The 24,407-nt window shown below is 40.1% G+C and overlaps 1 protein-coding gene across 5 annotated transcripts in view; it reads left to right on the forward strand.

The window, feature by feature from the left end:
- Positions 1-2,208: 2,208 nt before the first annotated feature.
- trip12 (thyroid hormone receptor interactor 12) overlaps positions 2,209-24,407 on the forward strand; it is a 33,078-nt gene continuing 10,879 nt past the window's right edge. Inside the window, exons 1-24 of one of the 5 annotated variants that reach the window (XM_023962037.1) lie at positions 2,209-2,336; positions 5,228-5,374; positions 6,229-6,354; positions 6,566-7,353; positions 11,125-11,230; positions 11,690-11,826; positions 12,635-12,718; positions 12,819-12,914; positions 13,229-13,380; positions 13,555-13,590; positions 13,664-13,759; positions 15,821-15,913; positions 16,003-16,164; positions 16,487-16,555; positions 16,694-16,859; positions 17,232-17,349; positions 17,523-17,679; positions 19,285-19,438; positions 19,751-19,979; positions 20,109-20,227; positions 23,193-23,400; positions 23,540-23,640; positions 23,805-23,979; positions 24,091-24,232. In XM_023962037.1, the coding sequence (XP_023817805.1) occupies positions 5,277-5,374; positions 6,229-6,354; positions 6,566-7,353; positions 11,125-11,230; positions 11,690-11,826; positions 12,635-12,718; positions 12,819-12,914; positions 13,229-13,380; positions 13,555-13,590; positions 13,664-13,759; positions 15,821-15,913; positions 16,003-16,164; positions 16,487-16,555; positions 16,694-16,859; positions 17,232-17,349; positions 17,523-17,679; positions 19,285-19,438; positions 19,751-19,979; positions 20,109-20,227; positions 23,193-23,400; positions 23,540-23,640; positions 23,805-23,979; positions 24,091-24,232 (3,612 nt within the window). In that variant the 5' untranslated portion in view covers positions 2,209-2,336; positions 5,228-5,276. Of the gene's footprint in view, positions 2,337-2,731; positions 2,823-3,120; positions 3,351-5,227; positions 5,375-6,228; positions 6,355-6,565; positions 7,354-11,124; positions 11,231-11,689; positions 11,827-12,634; positions 12,719-12,818; positions 12,915-13,228; positions 13,381-13,554; positions 13,591-13,663; positions 13,760-15,820; positions 15,914-16,002; positions 16,165-16,486; positions 16,556-16,693; positions 16,860-17,231; positions 17,350-17,522; positions 17,680-19,284; positions 19,439-19,750; positions 19,980-20,108; positions 20,228-23,192; positions 23,401-23,539; positions 23,641-23,804; positions 23,980-24,090; positions 24,233-24,407 lie in introns of those variants that run through there. The other 4 variants (XM_023962042.1, XM_023962040.1, XM_023962038.1 and 1 more) reach the window with 4 other exon arrangements.

A 24,407-nucleotide genomic window follows, 5' to 3' on the forward strand; every position in this document is an offset into this window, starting at 1 on the left:
GTGCTTTGGGTCATGAGCTCCTCCACGCCTTCTCAATACTTTTCTCTTGACATCATTCTGGTAGAGGATGATTTTGGTTTCATTTGTCCAAAGAATGTTTTTCCAGAATTGTGCTGACTTTTTTAGATGCTTTTTAGCAAAGTCCAATCTAGCCTTCCTATTCTTGAGGCTTATAAGTGGCTTGCATCTTGCAGTGTACCCTCTGTATCTACTTTCATGCAGTCTTCTTTTTATGTTAGACTTGGATATTGATACGCCTACCTCCTGGAGAGTGTTGTTCACTTGGTTGGCTGTTGTGAACAGGTTCCTCTTCGCCATGGAAATGATTCTGCCATCATCCACCACTGTTTTCTTCCGTGGACGTCCAGGTCTTTTTGCGTTGCTGAGTTCACCAGTGCTTTCTTTCTTTCTCAGAATGTACCACACTGTTGAATTTTCCACTCCTAATACTGTAGCAATTTCTCGCATTGTTTTTTTCTGTTTTCCCAGCTTAATGATGGCTCCTTTCACCTGCATGGAGAGCTCCTTTGACCGCATGTTGTCTGTTCACAGCAAAATCTTCAAAATACAAGCACGAGTCCTCTAATCAACTCCAGGCCTTTTATCTGCTTCACTCATAATGACATAACAAGGGAATTGCCCACACCTGCCCAGGCAATAGCATGGAAGTCAATTGTCCAATTACTTACGAGCAAATGAAATGAAGGGATTGTTTTTCACAGGGTTTTTCACATTTTTATGCAATCTTTTTGTTCAACCCATGGAATAAAAGCTGAAAGTCTGCACTTCAATGGCATCTGAGTTGTTTTATTTAAAATTCAGTGGTTATGTACAGAAGCTATGTATGTATATGTATATATACACGCATGCACGCACGCACGCACGCACGCACGCACGCACGCACGCACACACACACACACACACACACACACCCCCACACACCCACACACCCACACACACACACACACACACACACTTCTGGGACTTCCAGATCCAGACTGATAGGATGGTAATGGCAAACCAACCAGACATTGTAGAGGTGGATAAAGAACAGAGCAAAGCCGTTGTGGTGGATGAAACATCAGGAAGAAGGAACATGAGAAACTGGAGAAATACCAGGGACTCAGAGAAGAACTGGAGAAAGCCTGGAAAGTGAAGGTGATAGTGGTGCCTGTGGTAATTGGAGCACTCGGGGCAGTAACCCCCAAGCTGGAGGAGTGGCTACAACAGATACCTGGAAAGACCTCAGACCTCTCAGTCCAGAAAAGCTCAGTGCTAGGAACAGCTAAGATACCACAAGACCCTCAAGCTCCCAGGCCTCTGGTAGAGGACCCGAGCTTGTGTGAGAAACCACCCGCGAAAAGGTTGAGAGAGGTGTTTTTTTTAATATATATAGCTGTTTCGCTTGCATTTTGAAGCATTTCCCACTGCTTGCCACTTAATAGTTTTCAATTTTTGAACTGGTGACTTCAACACTTTTTTTTCATTCTGTAGTAATATAAATTAGATATTTATATTTTGAACATTTTCCGATATTGCACATTAAGTAAAAGACTTTACACTTGGATAATTGCAATAAAACAGAGTGGTGATTGTTTTGAAATTGCATATCATCTGTGTGCATTTAGTTCAAAGCTGGAATACATTTACCTAAATCTATATGCTATATATAATTGAATGAATGATTATTGATATTGGTGAGGTTATTGATTTATATGTTATTTTTAAAATGTTAAAAAATGCAATAAAATTTGTTATTTTGAAACGTATTTTATGCACAAATAAGCTACATCATCTCTATAATAATTTATTAAAAATAGATTTCATGAAATCAATAACAAATTCAATTGTAAATAAAAATGCAACAACTACCCAAAAAGGACACAATAATTAAACTTTGAGAAGATTAGCACAAATCTAACCACAAAACTAAGATTTAAATAATAATGCCATTGTTTGGTATTATCATTTAAGTGTAAGAAACCAGGAGAAAGATTATATAATACACCAAATTTATTTACTATTTAATGTTTGGGTATTAGGGGAAAGAAATAATAATGACTACTTTTATATGACACTGATGTACATACAAAAAAAAATAATAAGCCCGCTCTTCAAATACAAACATGTTTTTATTCTACATCGAATCAATACTCTAGATGGATTTTAAAAAACGTTCAAACAAAACAAATTTAGAAGGAAGTAGTCCCTGAGCGGATGAATTAGGCGGATGTATACTGCAGTTGTAGGCCGCTCAGCTGATGTGAAGCTGCTAGGTAGAGAGAAAAGAGGAGCTGTTGCCCTGTCTGTTACAACTACAACACTGGAACAAATAGGTAACAACATTCGGTCAAATGTTGAATTTGACAACATTGACATCTCGACCAACAGTATTTGTAGATTTTCAGGTTATACCGTATCACCTCATTTCGGAAGACTGGTGATTCAGTTCTGCGTAATGTCTCGATTCCCGTTCCTGCTTTCCTGTTTTTTGTGTGTGTCTAAAATCTATCAGAGGCCATTTCTTTCTGGTGTTTGTGTGCTAACTGCTAGCTGCATGAAAAATCTTAAATAGAAACGGCCAATGGGGCGTTCAGTGCGTTCGGGTTGGGATACATTAAAGGTGAAGTTGTTTTTGAAAATCTAGGTTTCGGTGCCGTCCTGTCGAGCTGGCAAAGCGCTAGCCAAGAAGTGACAACAAGGCGAGCTAATATTGATTAGCATTTTTTTTTCTTTTTTGCTGTAACGCTCTTCTTGTTTGATTTAACGTCGCTGTACGTAACCTGCGTGACTGCCTTCAATAGCGAGTTCCTATTGATAAGGTTTGTAGTTGTTTAGTTGACTAGCAGGCCTAGCTATATATTTAGTTGCCAACTGTTTTACGTTTTTTCCTCATCTTGTTAAAGTCTTTTAAGAAAAAAAAAAGATTATTTCGTTAAGCTAGCATTAGCTTGCTAATCATTAACTAGCCTCGGACTCGGTGCTTGTCAGTTTGACCAATATATACGTAACGTTACGTGGATAAAACGATTAGCTTTCTTTGTACTTGTTGAAGTCTAAACATAAAAAAAACGTGCTCTTTGTTGGCACGCAATGACTATACAGTTTGGTTTAGCTGGTGTTGGCTAATTCCGTCGACACCGCCGCAGTGAGTGAGTGAGTTCAAGCCGTTGGCCTGAAGTCAGCTTAGGAAACATCGGGTAATCGTTACATTTGACCAATCTTGGCTAACCTTGGTCTTGAAATTGCTTTCTCGATATTAGCTTGTTTGTCTCGTCGTCTCCTACTTTTGACATTGCGGTATTTCGGGGGATTTGGTCTCCCCTCCCCAAGCAAACGTTACAGAGAAGGTGAGAGCATTTGTGTGCGTGATGTGCCTCATTTTGTTTTCCTTAAAACTTGTCAGCCATGCTCGTATCAAGGCTCGGATACGAACTTGGCGTTTTTTTAGTTGATGATTCGAGCTTTTGTTTTATTAAAAATACAGCCAGGGCTGCCTTTTATTCTCCCCCCTCCCCCGGCGTGTCGCTAGTTAGCCACAATTATTGGTCATTTTGGAGATCCTCCTTTGCGGTATAGTTTGAACTGCTAAGTACAACAAACAAGGGGAAAAACGACAACAAGCAGTTGTCGTCGTTTCTCTGGCATTTAATTACATGTCTACATAGGTTGACATACCGGTACGCCAACTACGCAGTTCAGTACAACCAGTGCTACATTAGCAAGTGTCACTGTTTTCACTGATGCAGCAGTTTGACCTATTAGTTATTTTATTGACATCCCAGTTTTTATTTTCTAAATATATTTGACCTTTTTATGTTGGATTTCCTTCATAAAACGAGGATGGAGTAACTGCTGTCAAAATGTGTGGTACTTGCTAGTGGCTAAATGCTAACGACAGTCGATGGTGTCAGAAAACTACGTCAGAAATATAGGCCTCTGTTGATCGTGGGTTCAAAAAAAGCTGGACATTTGGATGTCAGTTGGTTTACACCATGAAACGGATTAAAAACTCTGTCATTTAGTACCTTTTAGCAAATCCCAACCACACACGAGTACATTGTGACTTAGAATGGTCGAGTAACAAAGGCTGGGATGTGCAGGCCTGACATGGCCCTGGGATTTTGAGGTGTTACGTATTTATCTGTTTAATATTCACAAAATCGTCAGGTTGAGTTTAAAACCAAAATCTGTTCATTTGATTTAGTTTATTTTCCATTCAGGAGAAAGTATGTAGGTTATGCACGTTTCTGCTTATCATAAATTCAAGCTGTTCAGCTTTTTATGTTCACATTGTTTTGTTTTTTAAATTATGTATCTGCACCCTCATTTATTAAAATGTGCACTTTCCAGATCCACATGATTAGACATGGTTAAAAAGCCAAAGGCTAGTCTTCACCTGTGTAAAAAAAACAAAGAAACAGACATAGATACAACATATTTATAGAAAAACTTACTATACAATGGATACAATACAACATCCCATTTCACATTTAATCACAGCATCAAAACAAGATTTTCTTGTAGTGTTGGCAGCTGTAGGTCTTCATAAGCCACATATTCAATTTGAGATTTTGCATCTTAACAGTTTTTATTAAAAGAAAATACTTGTTTTCTAATTTACAGGGATACTTAAAGATGTTTAAAGGGTTCTTAAAATAGTATTTTTATTAGTAGAGTCTGGTATATAAATATATATTTTAAAATAATTCTGAATACATTTTAGACAACTATTTGCCCTTAAAGGATAAATTTGGTTATACAAGTGCTTAAACCTTAAAGAAAATTTAATGTTGAGGCCCTTAAGCGTTTCCAGTAAGATAACTGAAATACTGATTTTAATGTCATGAGACTCTATTGCAAAAACCAAATCAAATAGTAAACCATGTTGGTTTTATGTGCATCAGAAATTCATTTGACTCATTTAAAACAGTTTAGATTAAACATAGATGAATAAAATGAAGGCTTCCTTAATTTAAAGTTTTATTTTCTTAACTGTAGGTTTTATGCTACACCCATGAGGCCTAAATAGTGTAGATAGTGCTTGGTCTGTTGTTTATTTGATCATGCCTTCTTGATGTGGTAGAAAGATGTTTGTGAAAGGGGGTGTGGGGTTTGAATGGATGAGCTGGTTCAGTTGTAAATCCTGAAAAAGCAACCTGTCTGAAATGAGCACAGCGTGTTCCTTTACCAATATTCTTTTATGGTTTTTGTCTTTGATTTGCAGTGAATGGTAGTGTCTAGAAAGGGTATGTCCCTTCAGGAGAGAGGTGCCAATGTCCAACCGGCCTAATTCCAATCCAGGGGGGTCACTGCGCCGTTCACAGAGGAACACTGCTGCGGCCCAGCCACAAGACCACACAGTAGCTGGAAGGTGAGACGGCCTGCGTGTTGGCTATTTGATGAAGGTACCAGCGTATATGACTGGTTTATAATCAGAACATTGTCTGTGTTACTATTGGCTCTTTAACACAGAAGCTGAAGCTCCAGTGCAAACATTCTTTGAATTACCGTAACTCTTCAACCGTTTACGGAATGAACGTAACTCCAGCTGAAAAATGCAGCCTTGTGCTGATATGCAACACTGTACGGTAGTGAAATGCTTACACAATCATTGTAAATCAGCTAATGCTGTTGCATAGAAAAGCAAACGATCGAAGCGTGATGGTGTGTCAAAGAGTGTATTATTTAGTTGTCGCCGGTGGATCTCTACTGTTAATGGGTTAATGGAATAAAGTTGTTGAATTAAAAAAGAAAGAAAACTCAACAAGTAAATCTAATGCTGTTGTTTTAACATGTATTTGCAGTGTGTCCTTATGATTTTCAAATATATAGATGAAGTGGTTTACAGATATTGTGTACATTCTACAGATGCAATGGTACACTTTCCCCATGATTCGGTTCCAACCTCGATTTGCGTCAAAGTTTGTAAAAAACAGAAAATTCAGAAAAAGTTTTTTTTTATTTGCTTATAAACAAGCAATGAAAAAAAACTATTCACATGGTTTATACTAAACCTGGTGTAATGCAATAAAAATTAAATGATAAATTGTTCAATTTAAGACAGTATTTGTTTGACACTTTTGGTGTGAACATACTGGTATGCAATATGGATACAACAATTCACTTTCCCCACGATTCGGTTCGGTGGCTCGGTTTTTATACTGTGATTTGTAGCATCTTTACTAGATTCCTTTCAGAAACTCACTTTGTTTTTAAACTTTACAGGTTGCAGACAGAGCAGACAAAACACAAAACAAATTCCCCACCTGAAAGTAGAAGACACAATTCTAAAGCTCCCAAAGCCACAGCCAGCTCCGCTACCGGCCAGTCCAGAGGGCACAGCTCAAGAAGGTATCCATGTTTGTCCATTTTGTTCTTAGTGTTTGTGTTTGTTTGTTTTTAGAGTTTTTCTTACCTCTCTTACTTATTTATGCTGGAAAGGTGGTTAATGTAGTTCTATTTCTGGTCAGATGCAATCAATATTCCTCTAAACTTGAGCATTTGTCTGATATTAGTTTTAAGATGCTGTCCTGTTTTTTTCCGTTTTTTTTCTCCTGAACAGAAGCGGCCTTACTCTGTCCGTGGCTTCATTTGTTTTGCAAGACGACCCTGAGACTGCAGGAACGTCTGAACAAGAGCGATCGGGCCATTTTTCAAAAAGTGAGGGCACCCGCGGACTCAAACGAAGCGAAGCTCCCGACCAAATCAGCGTCCTTGGACCGACCCCTTCCAAGAAGTCCAAACCCATCCACCAACCCCGAGACAATACCTCAGAGACCAAGAAAGGCCCAGCTAAGTCCAAGAAGAGACCTGTGGCCTCAGACTCCTCTGCGTCATCAGGTCGAGGTCAGAGCAAAAAGAGTGTGGTTGCTGGGGGCTCCCCAAGTCAGAAAAGGAAAAAATCAGACACTCTCCCCGGTCTAAGTAGTACCGCTGCTTCCCTCGCTAATTGTAGTGAGGGCAGAACTGCAAAACCCACCAAGCTGGCGTCTAAATCAGCCGCCTCAGCCAAAGCTGGGTGTAGCAACGTGACAGACTCCTCCTCTTCTGCTTCATCCTCTTCCTCTTCCTCCATAACAGGCACCAATAGCACTGCCACACAGGGTGCCCGAGTCAAACAGGGAAAAGATCAGAGCAAAGCGCGCCGCTCTCGCTCAGCGTCTAGCCCCTCCCCGCGCCGTAGCACACGAGACAAGGAACAGGCCAAAACCACCAGCTCGTCAAAATTTGAGTGGGCAGCCCGCTTTAACCCCAAAGTCAACCTGCCAAAACCCAAACTGTCTTTACCCGGATCCTCCAAAACTGAGACCTCCAAGCCCGGCCCATCAGGACTGCAAGCTAAACTAGCAAGTGAGTCTCAGCCCTTCATGTCAGCATCTGCCATCAAAGCATTGTAGCAGCAGCAGTAGTCACAAATCCCACTCCTTCATGCAGGATGGAAATGCTTCCATCAAATGTTTGTCAATCTCCTGTAAGACATAGAAGAAAACAAAAAAAGTTTGCTACAGACCAGACAGAATTTACCCAACTAATATGAAAGGGAAAGTGCAGCTTTGGTAAAACACGTGAACTTATGTAAAAGGAAAAAAAAACAACGAACAATTGGTGACAGTTTTTTCTTTACGCAAAAATGAAATATTGGTAAAATTTTATAATGCCTAAATGTCAGGTTGCTTGATGGGACAAATTTGAACAATTATGTAGCTCCAACAGAATAGTTAGTCATGGTTGAACCAAAGCATGGTTGCTCTGTGATTTATGTTCACGTTAGCCTAGCCATCGTAATGGTGATCCCAGGTGAGCTGCAACCTTTCCTGTTCTAGCAAGAGTGGAAACAGCTGTGGTCTGCTGCACCGTTAGCCCCAACGTTGAACATATTTGGTGTTTGAAGATGTTCTTCTGATTTAAATATGGGTCAAACTTTCCGTCACTCATGTCAAACCAGCTGATTTTTCTGGGAATCATTTCGATTTTTGATTTAGTTCTGACAGCTTTTGTGAAGCTACTGTTCTTAAAAATTCACGTCAGATGAGTATTACATTGCTGCTTCATTTTTTGATGCTTTTTAGTTAAAGTTCAGCTTACTTTGAATGTCTCTTCGTGGTGGAATGAATATATTTTGATGGTGACAAAAAGCAGAAAAACCTGCTCCCTAAAGGTAACATCCTGTTAGCTTGAGGGCAAACTTTAGTCACAGCTGCATAAAGTGATTTCTGATATGGAACTTTTTGCTTTAGGGTCAGAGTTTTGGTTTAAAACATAAGCAAAGAGTTTTGGTTGTTTAGGATCAGGATCACAGTGAGGCGTTTTGTCATAGATAACGTTATGTTGGTATAAAAAAAAACAAATGTTTCTGTTTTTCTGCTCTGCTGAAATGCAGCATGTTTAGTTTTCAGCAATTTGAACAAGATCACATTTCACATCAAGCATCAGACCTGAAACTAGAGATCAGCAAAATGTACGCATACATGTTTACATAACAGGACACGTTTCATTTCAGAAGGATTGTAAGTACACTAAACAGTCTCCTTATTTAGATGATATGAAAACTTTTTCAACTTGGTGCTTCTTTAAATATTCTTTTATTTATTTGTGTATTTGAACAATAAATTCTGTTAGTTACCTTTCCTCATTCTCCATGGAAAGGATTGCGCGGTTCCATGCTGTGACAGCGCTTTGGTCGCTGCACAAATGGAGGGGTTGAGCAAAATTGAAAATGCAGATGCTAAAGGACTTCTAAAATCCCACAGTATTGGTTCTGGATCGACTCTTAGTTCAAAGTATTTAAAAATGTAAGAAAGTCCCAACATTACAGTTTCATGTGCAGCCTTTCCTAACAGCGAGGAAGCAGCAAAACCGGGACTTGAATTCACGCCATTTAAAAGATGAGTTACATAAACAAGACTTTGGTTTGTTTGTTTTTCTTTACGTTATAAAAAATATTGCTAGTACCAAATTCAGGTGATAACCTTAATGTCTTTCTTGGTGCGGATTACGGCTGGGTGTTATCATCCAGAAAAAGAACTGATTTCATTTTTAACCCATATGTTGACAGTTCAGTTTTGTTTATGATTTGACAATTCAATTTTATATTATTTATTTTCCTTACTTTACTATTTTAAAGCCATATTTGATCATTCAAATAGACAGTGCAGTGATTTAACACAACAAGGGAGGAATTCTTATGAAAAGAAAGCATTTTAAGAAAAATCCTGGCATATATTTGAACAATGTTATGCCTGAATAAGATAGGAGAAACTGTTTGACAGTAGATCAGTTGGTTAGAAGGTTTTTAGTCTTCCAGGTCATGTTTCTCAGGATTCTGTTCTTCAGGTCAACTTCACCTTAAGGGTTTCTTTTGAACATGTTAGGATTCTTGTTTGATGTAGCTTCTTCAGAGCAGTCAAATGTTTTCCAGTCCAGTCCTGCTGCTCTGAAGATCAGAACAAAGTATAAAACTTCGGTCTTTCCTGTTAACCAACACGTTTTCAAAAGTTTCACTGTGTCATTTCTCTCATTTCTCAACGAGTACGGCTTTTCTGTACAACTTCTGTATTTAAAGTGTGACTTTGAAGTCTGATCCTTTTTCACTGGTTCCAAACTGGAGTTTCTTTGTGGCGCCGTCACAAGATTTAAAGAGCATCAATTCACTTTAGTGGAGCAGATTTCCTCCCCCTAACATTAGTTGGAACACCTTCCCTACCTTACATTTTTGTTTTTGTTTTTTATAAATGACAGAAAAAGGATTTATAGAATTGTGGTATCATTTTTTTTAAATTTGTTTTTCATTTGGAATCTAATCATTAAGCGTTTCGGCAAAGGGAAATCCTTTAAATTGCTGTATTTCTGTAATTTATTGGAATTAATTGTATCTCATTCAGTCACATGTAAACTGTGTTGACCTTTTTGAGTGGTCCTGACAACAATCTGCTTTTTAACTACTTTTTTTGTGTTTTTTTTGTGTTTCTGCTCAAAAGAACACGTACCATATTTTGTTTTGAGTGCAAGCTACTACTGGTAGACTGATAGAGGGCACTGTAGGTGTTTTTATTTGTATTTGCTATAGACAGCAACACAGAAGAAGCAGCACTGCTCAGTTTTACGCCAGGATTGGGGCGACTTGTACTCCAGTGCGACTTTTACGTGATTCTTTATTATTATTATTTGTAATAGATTTTTTTGGCTGCTGCAACTTATGGAGCAGAAAAGATGATAACCATGTTTTCATCTGTCATAAAGCAATTTTAGGCAATATAAGTTTAAAATACAAGACATTTGAGCACTCAAAAGGATGTTCCAAACATAAAGATGGAGGGTGCAGTGTGGGGGTTAGGGTGGTCTGTGTGTTCTGTGTGTGTAACTCAAGTGGGCTCGGTCATGGATTTCAGTCCAAATGGAGAAACTCCTCCTCAGTTGGGTTTCACGTGTGTGCCCACCTACTGACCAGTGCTTTCAGTGTCTGGAAGGACTGACGAGCTGCTGTGTTTTTAAAAGGGGGAATCTGTACGAACTTTTCTATTTTTACACTCTGTTCCTTTAATCTGCAATGGTAAGTGTCTTTCTAACAGCCGCTCTGTGTTTGTTTCATTTATCATGGGAATGAAACCAGACTGTTCAACCATCCTATACAGTAGGAAAAAGATTTTGTTCAATTTATGTATGTCACTCTTTTTCATGGGTATCGAATGTTTATGTATTGAATAATGAGTCACAGATCTAGCATGAAGGTTGTCCTGTCATAGGGCATGGACATGTTTCTATTAATATCCAGCTGGCTGGTTGTATAGAGCACTGAAAGGGTAACACCAGTCCTTTTGCTGTATTGGAAAATTGATGTGTGCATCAACACTAACTCTAAAAATCAAAGTAACTGAGACATTCTCTACTCAGAAACTAAAAATATGAACTTTAACACATTTTCATCACTTGCATAACTGTCTGAATAACAAATGTTTTGTACATTTTCCACAGATGAGCAGTATTGAACTGAGATGTCTTCTTATAAATGATAAGACTCATTTGGGTTTGATTTTGAGTAACATAACGAATGAATTCAAGCTGACATACATCTCCGGGATTATTTGTGTTGAAGTTTTTTTTTTTGGTCTCCTTTAAACAAAGACTTGAGAAGATCCACCAAGAAGCGCAGCGAGTCTCCTCCAGCAGAGCTCCCCAGCTTTCGGCGGAGCACACGGCAGAAGACCACGGGCTCCTGTGCCAGCACCAGGTAGGGCTTGACCAATTGCTCTACTGAATTCAGTATTTTGGAGTATAGTTCATTGAACTCTTGTTTTAAAATATTGATCGTTCTGACTTGCTAGTTTTCTGATTGTATCCAGATATTTTGCAAAGGAAAAAGTTACTTAATAAAACCTGATTACGTCGGTGAATGTTCTCATTCAACCAGATGGTGTTGTTTGAGGTTGAGTCATAGCAACTGGACTTAAAATCTTTGTCCTAACGTTTCGCTGCTCATCCAGGTGACTTCATCAGTTGTCAGACTCAATTTCAAGACAATACCTGAAAGTAAAAAAGTGTAGTTTCTCACAGTCCTAATTCTTAATAATAAAATGTGTGTGGTGTCTGTCTTTAACTTGATGCTTTTGTTTAAGAAACAGGATCCAGTGTTCATTCTGTTTGCCCTTATGTTTTATTTTTAATTATTTTTTTTTTTAATGTGTCTCAGTCGGCGGGGTTCAGGCCTGGGCAAGCGCGGGGCAGCTGACTCTCGCCGCCAAGAGAAAATGGCCGACTCCGACAACAACCAAGATGGGGCCAACTCATCAGCCGCTCGTACCGATGAAGCTTCACAAGGGGCCTCAGGTACCATCAACACGGGTCACTTTCATAATCTAATATCAGTTTGTGTGACGTTTATGACCATTAAAAAATATATTTGAGCTGTGATGGTAAAGAGTTGTTATCAATAAATAAGAAAACAAAGTAGAGACGAAGCTTTTTCTAATGTCATGTGCTATTCAAACGTATGTACAATTGTCTGCCCAGTGTGAGAGTTTGTTCACATCTTCAGTTTCTTTGTTTTTTTTATGGTATGAACATATTTATGAATTTTTAGGTAAAAGCACCAACAAAAAGAAACAAAATATCAACAGGTATTCCTATGACTATATATAGTAGTGGTTGGATGGCTCAGTTGGCTGGGTGTAGGACTGGCGGGATTGCGGGGTTTGCTTCTCAGATGGTCCTAATCCAGTGTGTGGGTCCTTTGGAAAGACCCTTCATGCTACTGCCTAACTATGTAGCTACCAGGGGGCCCAACTCTGGGTCTCCCTGTGCCGGTCCGCAGCCTGACTCAAATACAGAGTTGTGTCAGGAAGGGCATCTGGTGTAAAAATCTCTGCCAACCATTTTTTAATTGTGAGTTAATTGTGAGCTTGTGGAAGATAAAGGTAGAACCTGTAGAGCTCATTGTTGAGGAAGCCGGTGCGGCCTGCAGGCATTTTGGATCTTCTATGTAAAAGAAATTCAGCAAATTGATTGTTTTTAATAAGTAAGCTGTATCATAAATAATATTTTTATACAGATCTCTGATGAAAATACCCAGACATGTCAAGAGCGTGCTTGTGTAGTAAATTTTTCTGGATTTAACTTGATTGTTCTTCTTTGTCAGCTTCGAGTTCAGTAGCTGGAGCAGTGGGTATGACAACCTCTGGAGAAAGTGAGTCTGATGATTCGGAAATGGGAAGGCTTCAAGGTATGTTGAGCTGCAAGCACAGGTTTGAGTTTAAAAACATTTTTTTTTTTTTTTCAAAGATTTAGTTTTCTGAATTTTACAATATCTGTATCTCCTCCAGCTTTGCTGGAGGCCCGAGGTCTCCCTCCTCACCTCTTTGGGCCTTTGGGACCTCGTATGTCACAGCTGTTCCATAGGACCATAGGCAGTGGAGCCAGTAAGTTCTGTCCTTCAGAATTTCTAAACTTATTATCTTCTTTCTCTTTCGGCTTTTCCCATCAGGGGTCGCCACAGCGAATCATCCTTTTCCACCTCACTCTGTCATGAACATCTTCTATCCTAACATTAGCCAACTTCATGTCCTCTGTTAAGACATCCATATATCTCCTCTTTGGCCGTCCTCTTGCCCTCCTGCCAGGCAGCTCCATCTCCAACATCCTTCTACCAATATATCCACTATCCCTCCTCTGAACATGTCCAAACCATCTCAGTCTAATGATAATTAAAAAAAAAAAAACCTTTGTTTTCCAGGTTCCAAGGCTCAGCAGCTGCTGCAGGGCCTTCAGGCCACTGGCGACGAGTCTCAGCAGCTCCAAGCTGCGATTGAGATGTGCCAGCTGTTGGTGATGGGCAACGAGGAAACTCTGGGTGGTTTTCCAGTCAAAAGTGTGGTGCCGGCTCTGGTAGGTCATACTGGACTAACTTTACTAAGTTAACAAGGCTGCGACTTTCTATGAATTCTGTATTTTGATCTTTGGATTAATTTAATTTCTTTCACTTTAACACATTTGATGTTCAAGTAACCACTAAGACTTAATATTCTCCAACTTTTTATTTATTCATTTATTTTTTTACAGATTACACTCTTACAAATGGAACATAACTTTGAAATTGTAAGTATATTCTCTCTCATTGTTGTATGTGTGTTTTTAATGTGTATTAATTGCATTTATTCTTTACTCTCAGATGAACCATGCCTCACGTGCACTCACCTACATGATGGAGGCGCTCCCCCGGTCGTCCGCAGTGGTGGTTGATGCAATTCCTGTCTTCCTAGAGAAGGTAAAGAACTTTCTGGACATACACCCACTGTCTGCTACGCCCTATGAGTTATTGCTGACTGGAGTTCTGGAGTCTCCATGAAATAAACCATCTTGCTTTCATGAAACAAACTACCGTAAATTCCGGGCTATAGAGCACACCTGATAACAAGCCGCGCCCTCTACATTTTTAAAGGATGAACTATTTTATACACACAAAAGCCGCACCTGTATATTGGCCGCATGTGCCCACGTTTAATCATATTGTTTGAACATGTTGTAGCGTACGTTCTGCACGTCGCCAACAGTCTCAGAGAGGGAGACACAAATGCTAATTGCATATTCTTCTTTCCAGTGTTATAGCCTATTTATTTGAACACACTCACAAACAGCATGGAAGTCTCTTGTGCTCACAGTCACCTCAGTCATGGTGAGGAACTTTACACCCACAATTCCCCACTTCCCGTGAGTCTTACAGGCTGAAGGCGGGGCTAACCCCCGGGTCCCCACACTGTGTTGTAGTGTGCCAAAACCGCCCGCGTGTGTAAGGAGGAGGGAGTGCGTGCAGCGGAAGGAGGGGAGAGCGCGCGTGCAATGAGTGAGAGCAAGAGCAGCGAAACTGTGTTGGGGTGTGTGTTTGTTTGTTATACAGAGTGAAAGAGGACTGTAATAAAGGAAGGTTTCCCCCAGAAGAAGATGAAAGATTATTTATTATCCCGCTCTGGGGGTCTGAACGGGGGAAGTGAACAACCGAAAGAGGAAAGAAAGAAAAAAAGTAATGGCAGGAAAAGGTTCAACACATGATATATTTACAAAGAAAGACTGTAAACAGTTTTAAAAGTTGTAGTTTTTCGTTTCCAAACAGTTCCTATGACACAGCAGCAATATGGTAGTAACAGGGCTGATTAAAAAAAACAGACCGGTAAAAGTCATTGAGAGCAGCAGTAACTTATAGGCGCACACGCGCCTCTGTACACAGGCAAGAGCTGTGCAGCGCGTGCGCTGGAAGTTTTCTTCCACAACAGTGACGCACCATTACACAGCACTAACAGGGCTGGTTTAAAAAACATGAACGTAAAAGTCACTGAGCTTTCTTCATCTTCCTCCTGTGCACTGAAACCATGGAAGTCTTCCTCCTCAGTGTCGGATTGGAATAGCCTCAGACACTGTTGGCCACACACTCTCTCTGTGTCTCCTCTGTTGTTGCTGTCAGTGTCACTCTGAGGTAAATTCACTCCTGAGCTTGCGCTGTCCTCTCCGTCAGCAGACCGGCTTTTCCAAACCTGTTGGTGATGGTGGATTTTTTTCACACTGCTGTTAAAGATTGCTTTTAACTTGAAAGCTGTGTCATATTGTAGTGGCGGTCACGTGCACGTTGGGTCTAATAGCAGCAAGGGATTGTGGGATGCGGCCAAAATAGGGCTGAGCATGGATGTTTCTTTCTGTTGCACCATGACTGAGGGGTCTAAGAGCAGAAGTGACCTCCATGCTGTTTGGCTGCTTGTGGGTGTGTCAATATAAATGGCTTGATGCCAGAAATGAGAGGATGCAACCAGCTTCTCTCATAGCCTCCTCCTGAGATCTTTCAGAGTCAAGAGGTGCATAGTTAATGGATAAGTTCCATTACTTTCAATCATATGAGTGACAGCCCAGATGACTGACAGCTTGAACAGTCTGCTGTTCTTATTGAATGTCCTGCGAGAATTTACATTAACCTTGCTTTCCCTTTGTCTAACTATGACCCTGTCTGCTCTAGCGCCCCTAGCGACCATTAGAAAAAAGGCATAAATTAGCCGCATCCTTGAATGAGCCGCAGGGTTGAAAGCGTGTGACTAAAGTAGCGGCTTATAATCCGGAAATTACGTTATCTTGCTTCCATGAAATAAACCATCCAAATCCAAATATTTTTCCTACAATCAAGCAGCATTATTGTTTTGACCTAACTTTTTAAGGTTTCAGTTGAAGGTTTTTTTTTTTTGTTGAAACGCAGAGTTGAGTTTTCTTTTCAACAATGTGTTCTCACAGTTCGCTGGTACCTGGCAGCGTTGGCCGTTTGATAACCTAATGGTTTTATTGTCTGCAGCTCCAGGTGATCCAGTTCATTGACGTTGCAGAGCAGGCTCTGACTGCCTTAGAGATGCTGTCAAGGCGACACAGTAAAGCCATTTTGCAGGCCGTATGTACTCCTCTCTGTCAACTGCACTTTTTTTTATAATCATCTTCTCTTTTAGTCTCGTAATACTAAAAATGTGTGACATCTGTCAGGGTGGGCTGGCAGACTGCCTTCTCTACCTGGAGTTCTTCAGTATCAACGCTCAGAGGAATGCCTTGGCCATTGCAGCCAACTGTTGCCAGAGCATCACTCCAGACGAGTTCCACTTTGTTGCAGATTCTCTGCCTCTGTTGACTCAGAGACTAACACACCAGGTGAGGATCCACCTCTGCAAGATGAAGCTGCTGAGACAGTAGTGCTTCAAATGGTCTTTGAAGTATTTGTTAGAATAATTAATTATTTGTGCTGTTCATTTCTACGAAACTCAGTCAGAAATTCTTATCTTAACTTTACTCTCATCTTTGTTGACAAAAATGAAATCAGAAATGTGATTACTTAAGGCCAAAAGCATAGTTTTATTAGCAGCAAAATATGAATAACAACTGTTTGATCAACTTTATTAACTTTATTATAAACTTTAATTGTTGAAATATGTCTAAATACTGCTTTTTCCTCAAACACCTCCTTTCTTTTTAGGACAAAAAGTCAGTTGAAAGCACTTGTCTCTGTTTTGCCAGACTGGTGGACAACTTTCAGCACGAAGAGGTTTGTGAGGTTTTGTTTTACTTTACCCTGTCTAGTTAATCTTTTTGCATGTTTTTTTTGTATGCCCCCCCCCCCCCCCCCCCCCCCCCCCCCCCCCCAGTTACCCTCTCATGTCTGCCTGTGTGCTTTGCTCAACAGAACCTGCTGCAGGAAGTGGCATCAAGAGACTTGTTAACAAACATTCAGCAGCTGCTGGTTGTGACTCCTCCTGTTCTCAGCTCGGGGATGTTCATCATGGTGGTGCGCATGTTTTCACTAATGTGCTCTAACTGTCCAAGCCTGGCGGTCCAGCTTATGAAACAGAGTGAGTAACTCTGCCTGGCCAATGTTTTATGGGCTTCTGATTTTCTCATGCTTCTGTTTTCTCACAAAAAATATTTTTTTATCTTGAAAGTTCAATCTTAAAAAAATAAGTGCTCTGTTCCAAGTGAAGTTTACTGTTTTGACTTTTTAAAACCGTTTTTTTTTTTTTTTAACAGATGATCACTTATACTCACAGTAAAAAAACGCGTACATGTTTTTAATTTTAATCAAAGTTTGTCTAAAAATCAATCTTTTCCCTGAAGTTTTGAGGATTTTTGACTGAAATGGACCCACAATCAAAGCTTTTTATTGTGTCCACAAAACAATGCAAACAATGCTTGAATTGACCAAAGTTTTTGCTTGTATTAAACAGATATAGCGGAAACTCTGCGTTTTCTTCTGTGCGGTGCATCAAATGGCAGCTGCCAGGAGCAGATTGAACTGGTACCCAGGAGTCCCCAGGAGCTCTATGAACTGACGTCCCTCATATGGTAAAGTCTGCTTGTTAGGAGCAATGCAAACAATGTACGGCCAACAGTTTAAACTGTAACGTGTACATTAAAATCCAATGTAAGGGTACTTATAAATGGAAAAAGCTGCATTACTTAGAGGGATTGGTTGTTTTCAAATGGTTTACTAAATCCGCTGGTACCTTCCCCCACAGTGAGCTGATGCCTTGCTTGCCTAGAGAGGGCATCTTTGCCGTTGATGTGATGCTAAAGAAGGGCAGTGCCCAGACGACAGAGGGAGCTATCTGGCAGTGGAGGGATGACCGAGGCCTGTGGCATCCTTACAATCGGATTGACAGCCGCATTATTGAGGTATGTTTTTGTCCTTTACTTTGATATTCTGTCGCATCCTTTACGCTAAAGTTTCTTTATGTCAAAATAGTCGAAAGTTTATTTTCACAAAGATTTCAGAGACCTGATGAGGTTTAGAACTCCACAGCGCTGTTGGTTAAAAGTCTCCCTGTTTGGCTTTTTGGATAAACTAGCTTTTTTTCAGTTTTAAGTTTAATTAAAAAAATATTTAAAATGTATTTGCAATTATAATATTCATTTTAGAAGAATTAGTCAATTTCTGCTGCTCACAAACACCATAAGTATTATTTTAATGATCCTCATAACTGATGTCAGTCTGGGGGAAAGTTTCTATTAGACTGTCTGTTCTTTTTCTAGTACAGGGGGCTGGAACTTGAAGCTCTGGAACCACATGCAGCTCTTTTATTTCACTATTGTGGCTTTGAAAAAAATGCTAATGCTTAAATAATAATTTTAATAAAATAATAAGATAAAATAAAAGCATGACGGTGCACTGAAATCATGACAGAAAATGTCATGTTTGGCTTTCTTGCATTTTAATTCAAGTAAATCTGCTGCAGGAGGAACCTATTTAACACATGGTTTCTTTTATTTTGAAAACTTGTATGTGCTGCTGTCAAAAGGAAAATATTGCAATTATGAAATATAGAAAATAAAAACAGTTATAATTCAATTATTCTATTCAGTTTTATTTATGTAGCCCAATATAACAACACAGTTGTCTCCAACAGGGTTTCACTATTGATCAATTATCAGACATATTTAAAGTTGCTTTTAATAAATGAATGATTTTATGACCACAAAAAAGATTATTTTTCTAAACATTGAGATGCGACTTGGCGGTTGCAGATTCCTTCTTGCTCTAGAGCATCAAAAATTTGTTTTTTTTCAAACACAAAATGAAAATAAACACAAGAGTTTAAAGTAGACAGATAAAACAAAACAGTGCTTGAAAAGGAGTGGGTAGAAGAAACATTTCGTATGATTCCACCCCTTTTTACAACACCTTATGTTGTGCATATTCCTATTTACAGTTTTTTTTTTTTCCTCAAAACATTCAATTATGAATGAGATGTGCAACATTGGATTTGATCTGAAATGATGTGTAACCGTGTTGTTTAACACTGATATTTCAACTTTAGTCTTTATTTAAGCCAAAAGAACCCATGTTGACGTCAGTGTAATAGAAAAAAAGCAGAAATGGTAGCTGTGGTCTTCTTGGTTTGTGGTAAAATACACATAATTTTATTTTTAAGAAAAAGTGGGTCCAGGGTACTTATGGGTTAAGATATGAATTTAAATGTTTTAAAACCAACCATAAAGCTTTAAATTCTTCCTGAAGATCACCTGCAAGAAATTAAAATGCTTTCAAACTTAGTGTTTTGATTAAGCTTCATGAATATTTGTACTTTATGTTTATAGATCTGTTAACACACCAAACGTCTGCCAATTGATTTATATGTAATTTGAGTGGATTTTACCAGATGCATGTTATAAAGCTTTAGGACATTGTTGCTCGACAACATTAACCCTGTTTATTCAGCTTCAGTTGCTGTTTGGGCTGATCTATGTTTTTCTGAGGATGGATGTGTGGTTTCCTCACAGACAGCCCACCAGAACGGGGAAGATGAGATCAGCTTGTCGACCCTGGGCCGAGTGTACACTATTGACTTCAACTCTATGCAGCAGATAAATGAAGATACTGGAACAGCGCGGGGCATCCAGAGGAAGCCCAATCCTCTGTCCAACCCCAACACAGGTGAGGCCTCTGCTCCCCAGTGGCTTTTCTGAGAATGGCGGCTCACTGGGTTTTCCAGAAATTATAAAGCAAAGAAGCATTTTGTTTATTTTTCATACATAGTAAAGGAAAAGCTTCTGAAAATTCTAAATATGATCTTCTGACATCTAAAAACTGCAGTTTGTCAGAGAAAAGCAAAACTCAACAAGGATCTTTTCAGCTGATTAAATAGTTTGATTTTTGGTTTTCCCGATTGTGCAAACACTTTAAAGGTAAACATGACCGTGTGCACTGTGAGTTTTACACCAGATCTATTCCATGTCTGATTTTTAGGAAGCCACCAGGAGGTCAGACGAGAAGATGCACGAGCCCAGTTGATGAAGGAGGACCCAGAGCTTGCAAAGTGCTTCATTAAAACGCTGTTTGGGGTCCTGTATGAGGTGTACAGTTCCTCAGCTGGCCCTGCTGTCCGACACAAGTGCCTTAGAGCCATCCTCAGGATCATCTACTTTGCTGATGCAGAGCTTCTGAGGGATGTGCTGAGGAACCATGCTGTGTCCAGGTAATGCATGCATGGACCTCTACACAAAGATGTTCTGACTGAAGCTGAGTTTCAGCTTATTAGTTGTTGATGGAAATTGCCGGAATAAAAGCTTTTTATAATTGGTTTGACCTTTCTTTGTTCCTGCAGTCACATTGCCTCCATGCTCTCCAGCCAGGACCTGAAGATTGTAGTTGGTTCTCTGCAGATGGCTGAAATCCTCATGCAGAAACTGCCAGATGTGTTCAGTGTCTATTTCAGAAGAGAAGGTAATGTTTGATGCCATGGAAACGGGTTACTATTTTCACCGGTATAAATGTAAAACCATTTGCTCTAAAGATTAAATAGTTGGTTTAAAGCTTAAATTAATAATTGTCTTTCTGCTTCATGGACCACAATAGACAGATCGTGTTCCATGTCTGTTTAAAGAACAGTTTTTGTGGCATCTCTTTGATGGAGATCATATATTAAGTATTTCATTCATTCATCTTCTGCCATTTTGTCCCTTTCGGGGTCACGGGGCTGCCGGAGCCTATCCCGGCTACTTGTGGGCGAAGGCAGGGGACACCCTGGACAGTTTGCCAGTCTGTCGCAGGGCGATACAAAAATTTAAATAAAGGAAATTAAGTATTTCTTTATTCAAATTTTTGTGAATTGGGAGCTGCTGCTTAGCAGAACGTATGTCCTAGAAAATGACCGTTTTTAAATTATATTTTGGCTAAAAACAGCATAATCAGCATTAGGTCTCAGGGCTCCAGACTAACTTTTTTCACTAGGAGCACAGTGGCCCCTAACTGAAAATTTTAGGGGCACATCCAGAAAATTTAGGGGCGCATACCGTAAATCAACATTCTAACCAAATCTACTAATTTCCACTGTATTACTAATAAATACTTTAATAATAGATGCAGAAATTACAATGTGCTGTTTCAAATGCAGTGTCACATTTTAATCTGCACTTTTGAAGATGCAACAAGAAGGTAAACTGACAGCACCATCGCTGTCATGACAGTACAAATAGTAAAGAAAACAGATGGAAATTTATCTTTGTGACACCAAATAGGTGCAGCCAAGATGCACAATAAGTGTGTTTGAGATTACCCAGGTGAACTCAACGCTGTTCAGATCACCTGGTGTTTGACATATATTTTTGTTTTTGCTCCAACCTCAACTGTCAATCATCACAAAAATATCGCGAGAAAGGGGTGGGAGCAAAGGGGCAAACCTACCCGGACACAGCTGGAAACTGAACTGACTGAAAGCTGCCCTACAGGCTACAAAACAATGCATTATGGGACATGTGTCCTGATGGTTTTTGTAGTGGAGTGATTAATTAAAATAATTTAAAATACCAATTCATTAAAAAAGGCTACATGCATTACAAAACATTAAAATAATCATAAAATATAGAGTAACACAGATCATACTAAGGGGGAGAAGAATATTAAAACTAAATTGAATGTTAAGGACAACTCCAATTTCCTGTTCTCCTTCAGTCTTGCTGCAGATTCGCTTTCATCTCACAGCCCCCCCGCCTGGTGTCCCCAATGATCCAGGCGAGGTGCCGGTTCATGTCAAGCACATCTATCGTTGCATTTTCCCCAAGTATTTTCAGTGTGTCTAAAACTAATGTTGTTTTTGCTCGAGCATGATTAAAATTCAAGCCCCGTTAGCTGTCACGCATGTAGGTGTGGGACATTTATTCTCCTCAGCTGACCCGACTCCCGCAGGAGCGGTGAGCTGCCGTATCAGCCGTTCATAAACCGTTTGATGCGCCGCCGTAACCAAAACTTAACCTTCCTCCGGTTCTGTGTGACCCAGAGAAAAGTTCAGCACGGACTGCATGTATGTAGAAAATTACGAGCGAATGAATACGTTCTAAAGGAAAGTAAGGAACTCCTTAATGTGGTCCGGGGAGGGGGCTGTCAGGTTTCCTGCTTTTAAACCCTGTCATTGTCCCGCCCCCAAGACTCATATACCCCACTGTGATTGGTTGGTCAGCTACGCGCACGACAATGAAAGAGTGTCATTCATACAAACTGGCGGGCTGCAGTAACATTAAAGCTTCATATTAAGGCGGGGGCCGCAAAATATCATCATGGGGGCCGCAAATAGCCCGCGGGCCGCGAGTTTGAGACCCCTGCTGTACACTCTGGCACTGGTACACTAGCCGCAGGTCGGAAGAACGTATCAATAGTTCGCTTACTCATAGCTCAGACGCACATATCAGGTTGTGATATTTGTCTCAGTTTCCTTCCCACAGATGTTTATGCGCGCTCGATTATCTCTAGGCCCCTCCCCCTACACGCATTCTAGCCACTCACCGTGGCTTTCCCAATCTTCTCACACGCAGTGGCCGCCTCACACACAGGCATCACGCGAGAGTGTACATGCTCGCGTTTCATGAATATGTGCGCGAGTGTGTGTGTCTGCCTGCGTGCGTGTGCGCTCGCGTCTCATAGATTGATCATTGACGTGCCCCTTCCAAGTTTAATGTATAAAAAATACTGAGGGTGGTGGAGGCAAATTGACTGGTCGCGCATGTGCGACTGGATGTAAAATTCAGTCGCACACTCTCAAATTTTGGTAACAAAATGCGACCAATTGCTCGCAGTCTGGAGCCCTGGGTCTGCACGATATGAGGAAGACTGACGATATGCGATATTAGTGATTAATATTGCGATAACGATATAATTTGCGGTATATAAACAACTAGCAAAACAACCACAACATCATTCCTATTTCATTGCAGCAGTTTAAAAATTATATTCCAAATGACCCTCGTCGGCAAAGGGGGCAAACATCTCGCATACAAGGGCTCCATCTGATTGGTCAACAACGTTAAAGGGTCTATCCGATTGCTCAAATGCATAAAGGGATTTATTTGATTCCTTAAATGCTTCAAGCTGCCATAAGATTGTTTTAGCACATTTAAGGAAATCATTTATTGCAATTTTCGCTGTCTTTTGCAAAATGCATATTGCACAGCTTGATATCGTGATAACGATAGATTTGCGGTATATTGTGCAGGCCTAATCAAAATTTAAAGACCGCTGGGAGCATTTTTACAATAAACCAAAGATGATTGGAGTGGAAATTAAATGAGTTTTTATTTTTATTTTATTTTATGTGAAGCCCCAGTTTTTAGCCACACTTTCTCAATTCCTTTTTATTAAATTGTCTTGTTGGAACTTTTAAAACAGAGTTGTATTCTCTTACTGTGGTTTCACTCAGGTGTGATGCACCAGGTGAAAAACCTTGCAGAGTCGGAGAGCTTTCTGGTCACCAGTCCTCCAAAAGCTTGTCCTAGTGGTACAGCCAGTCTCTGCACCACAACCATCAGCACTGCGTCTACGACGGCTACTAACAATGCAACTCCTGACCTGGGCTCCCCCAGCTTCCAGCACAGTATGGATGACTCTCTGGACCTCAGCCCACAGGGGTGAGTTTGATGAACACATTTATTAGTGCTTATTAACAAAGGAACATTTGCAGTCAGTCAGGGAAATTTGTTTTGTATTTTAAATTGAAATGAAAGTGAAAACAAGAGTTTTAAATGACAGATTTTCTTTGCAACCAAGGCGGTTAAGTGATGTCCTAAAGAGAAAGAGACTTCCCAAAAGAGGTCCCAGGAGGCCCAAATACTCTCCACCAAGAGATGATGACAAAGTAGACAATCAGGGTAAGCCAAGTCTGCTGTTATGCAGTAGAATACCTACTAAACACGAATCATTCATTTATCCAAAAAAGGGTATCGCATGCATACTTGTTTTTATGTGTTTTAAAGTATTGTGAAATTCCAGAACTAAAATGTAGTTTTCTATTTGATAACTCTCACCACAACAGCTAAAAGCCCCACCAGTACTCAGTCCCCCAAGTCCTCCTTTTTGGCCAGTTTGAATCCCAAAAGCTGGGGGAAGCTTGGCACCCAAACCAATAACGCCAACTCAGAGCCGTCTCGCACTGCGGGGGTGAGCGGCTTGTCGAGGGCGCCTCCTAAGGACTCTATTTCCAATAACAGGTACATTGATAGGTTTACCAGTTGAATTTTGGGACAAATGTTGCTTTTTAACAGTCTTCCCCCTTTCAGCGTAGAAGTCATGGTATGTGTATTGTTTTTTTTGTTTTGTAGAGACAAAATCAAAGCCTGGATCAAAGAGCAAGCGAGTAAATTTGTGGAGCGTTACTTCAACTCAGAAAACGTGGATGGCAGCAACCCTGCATTGAATGTTCTCCAGAGACTCTGCACAGCCACCAAACAGCTCAGTCTGCAGGTACTAAACAGAAACGGCACCAAACAGCGCTGTTCTGGGGCTGCTGGTAGTTCTGTAAAAGCACCTCGGCATCAGGTCCTGATTCACATTGACGCTACAGAAAACAGATCAAATCTCACATCTACATACGTTAGTGAATCTCCAGGTCACACGCTGTGACTGAAAGGCTTTCATC

Source organism: Oryzias latipes, chromosome 13, assembly GCF_002234675.1.
Source record: "Oryzias latipes chromosome 13, ASM223467v1".
NCBI lineage: Eukaryota > Metazoa > Chordata > Actinopteri > Beloniformes > Adrianichthyidae > Oryzias > Oryzias latipes.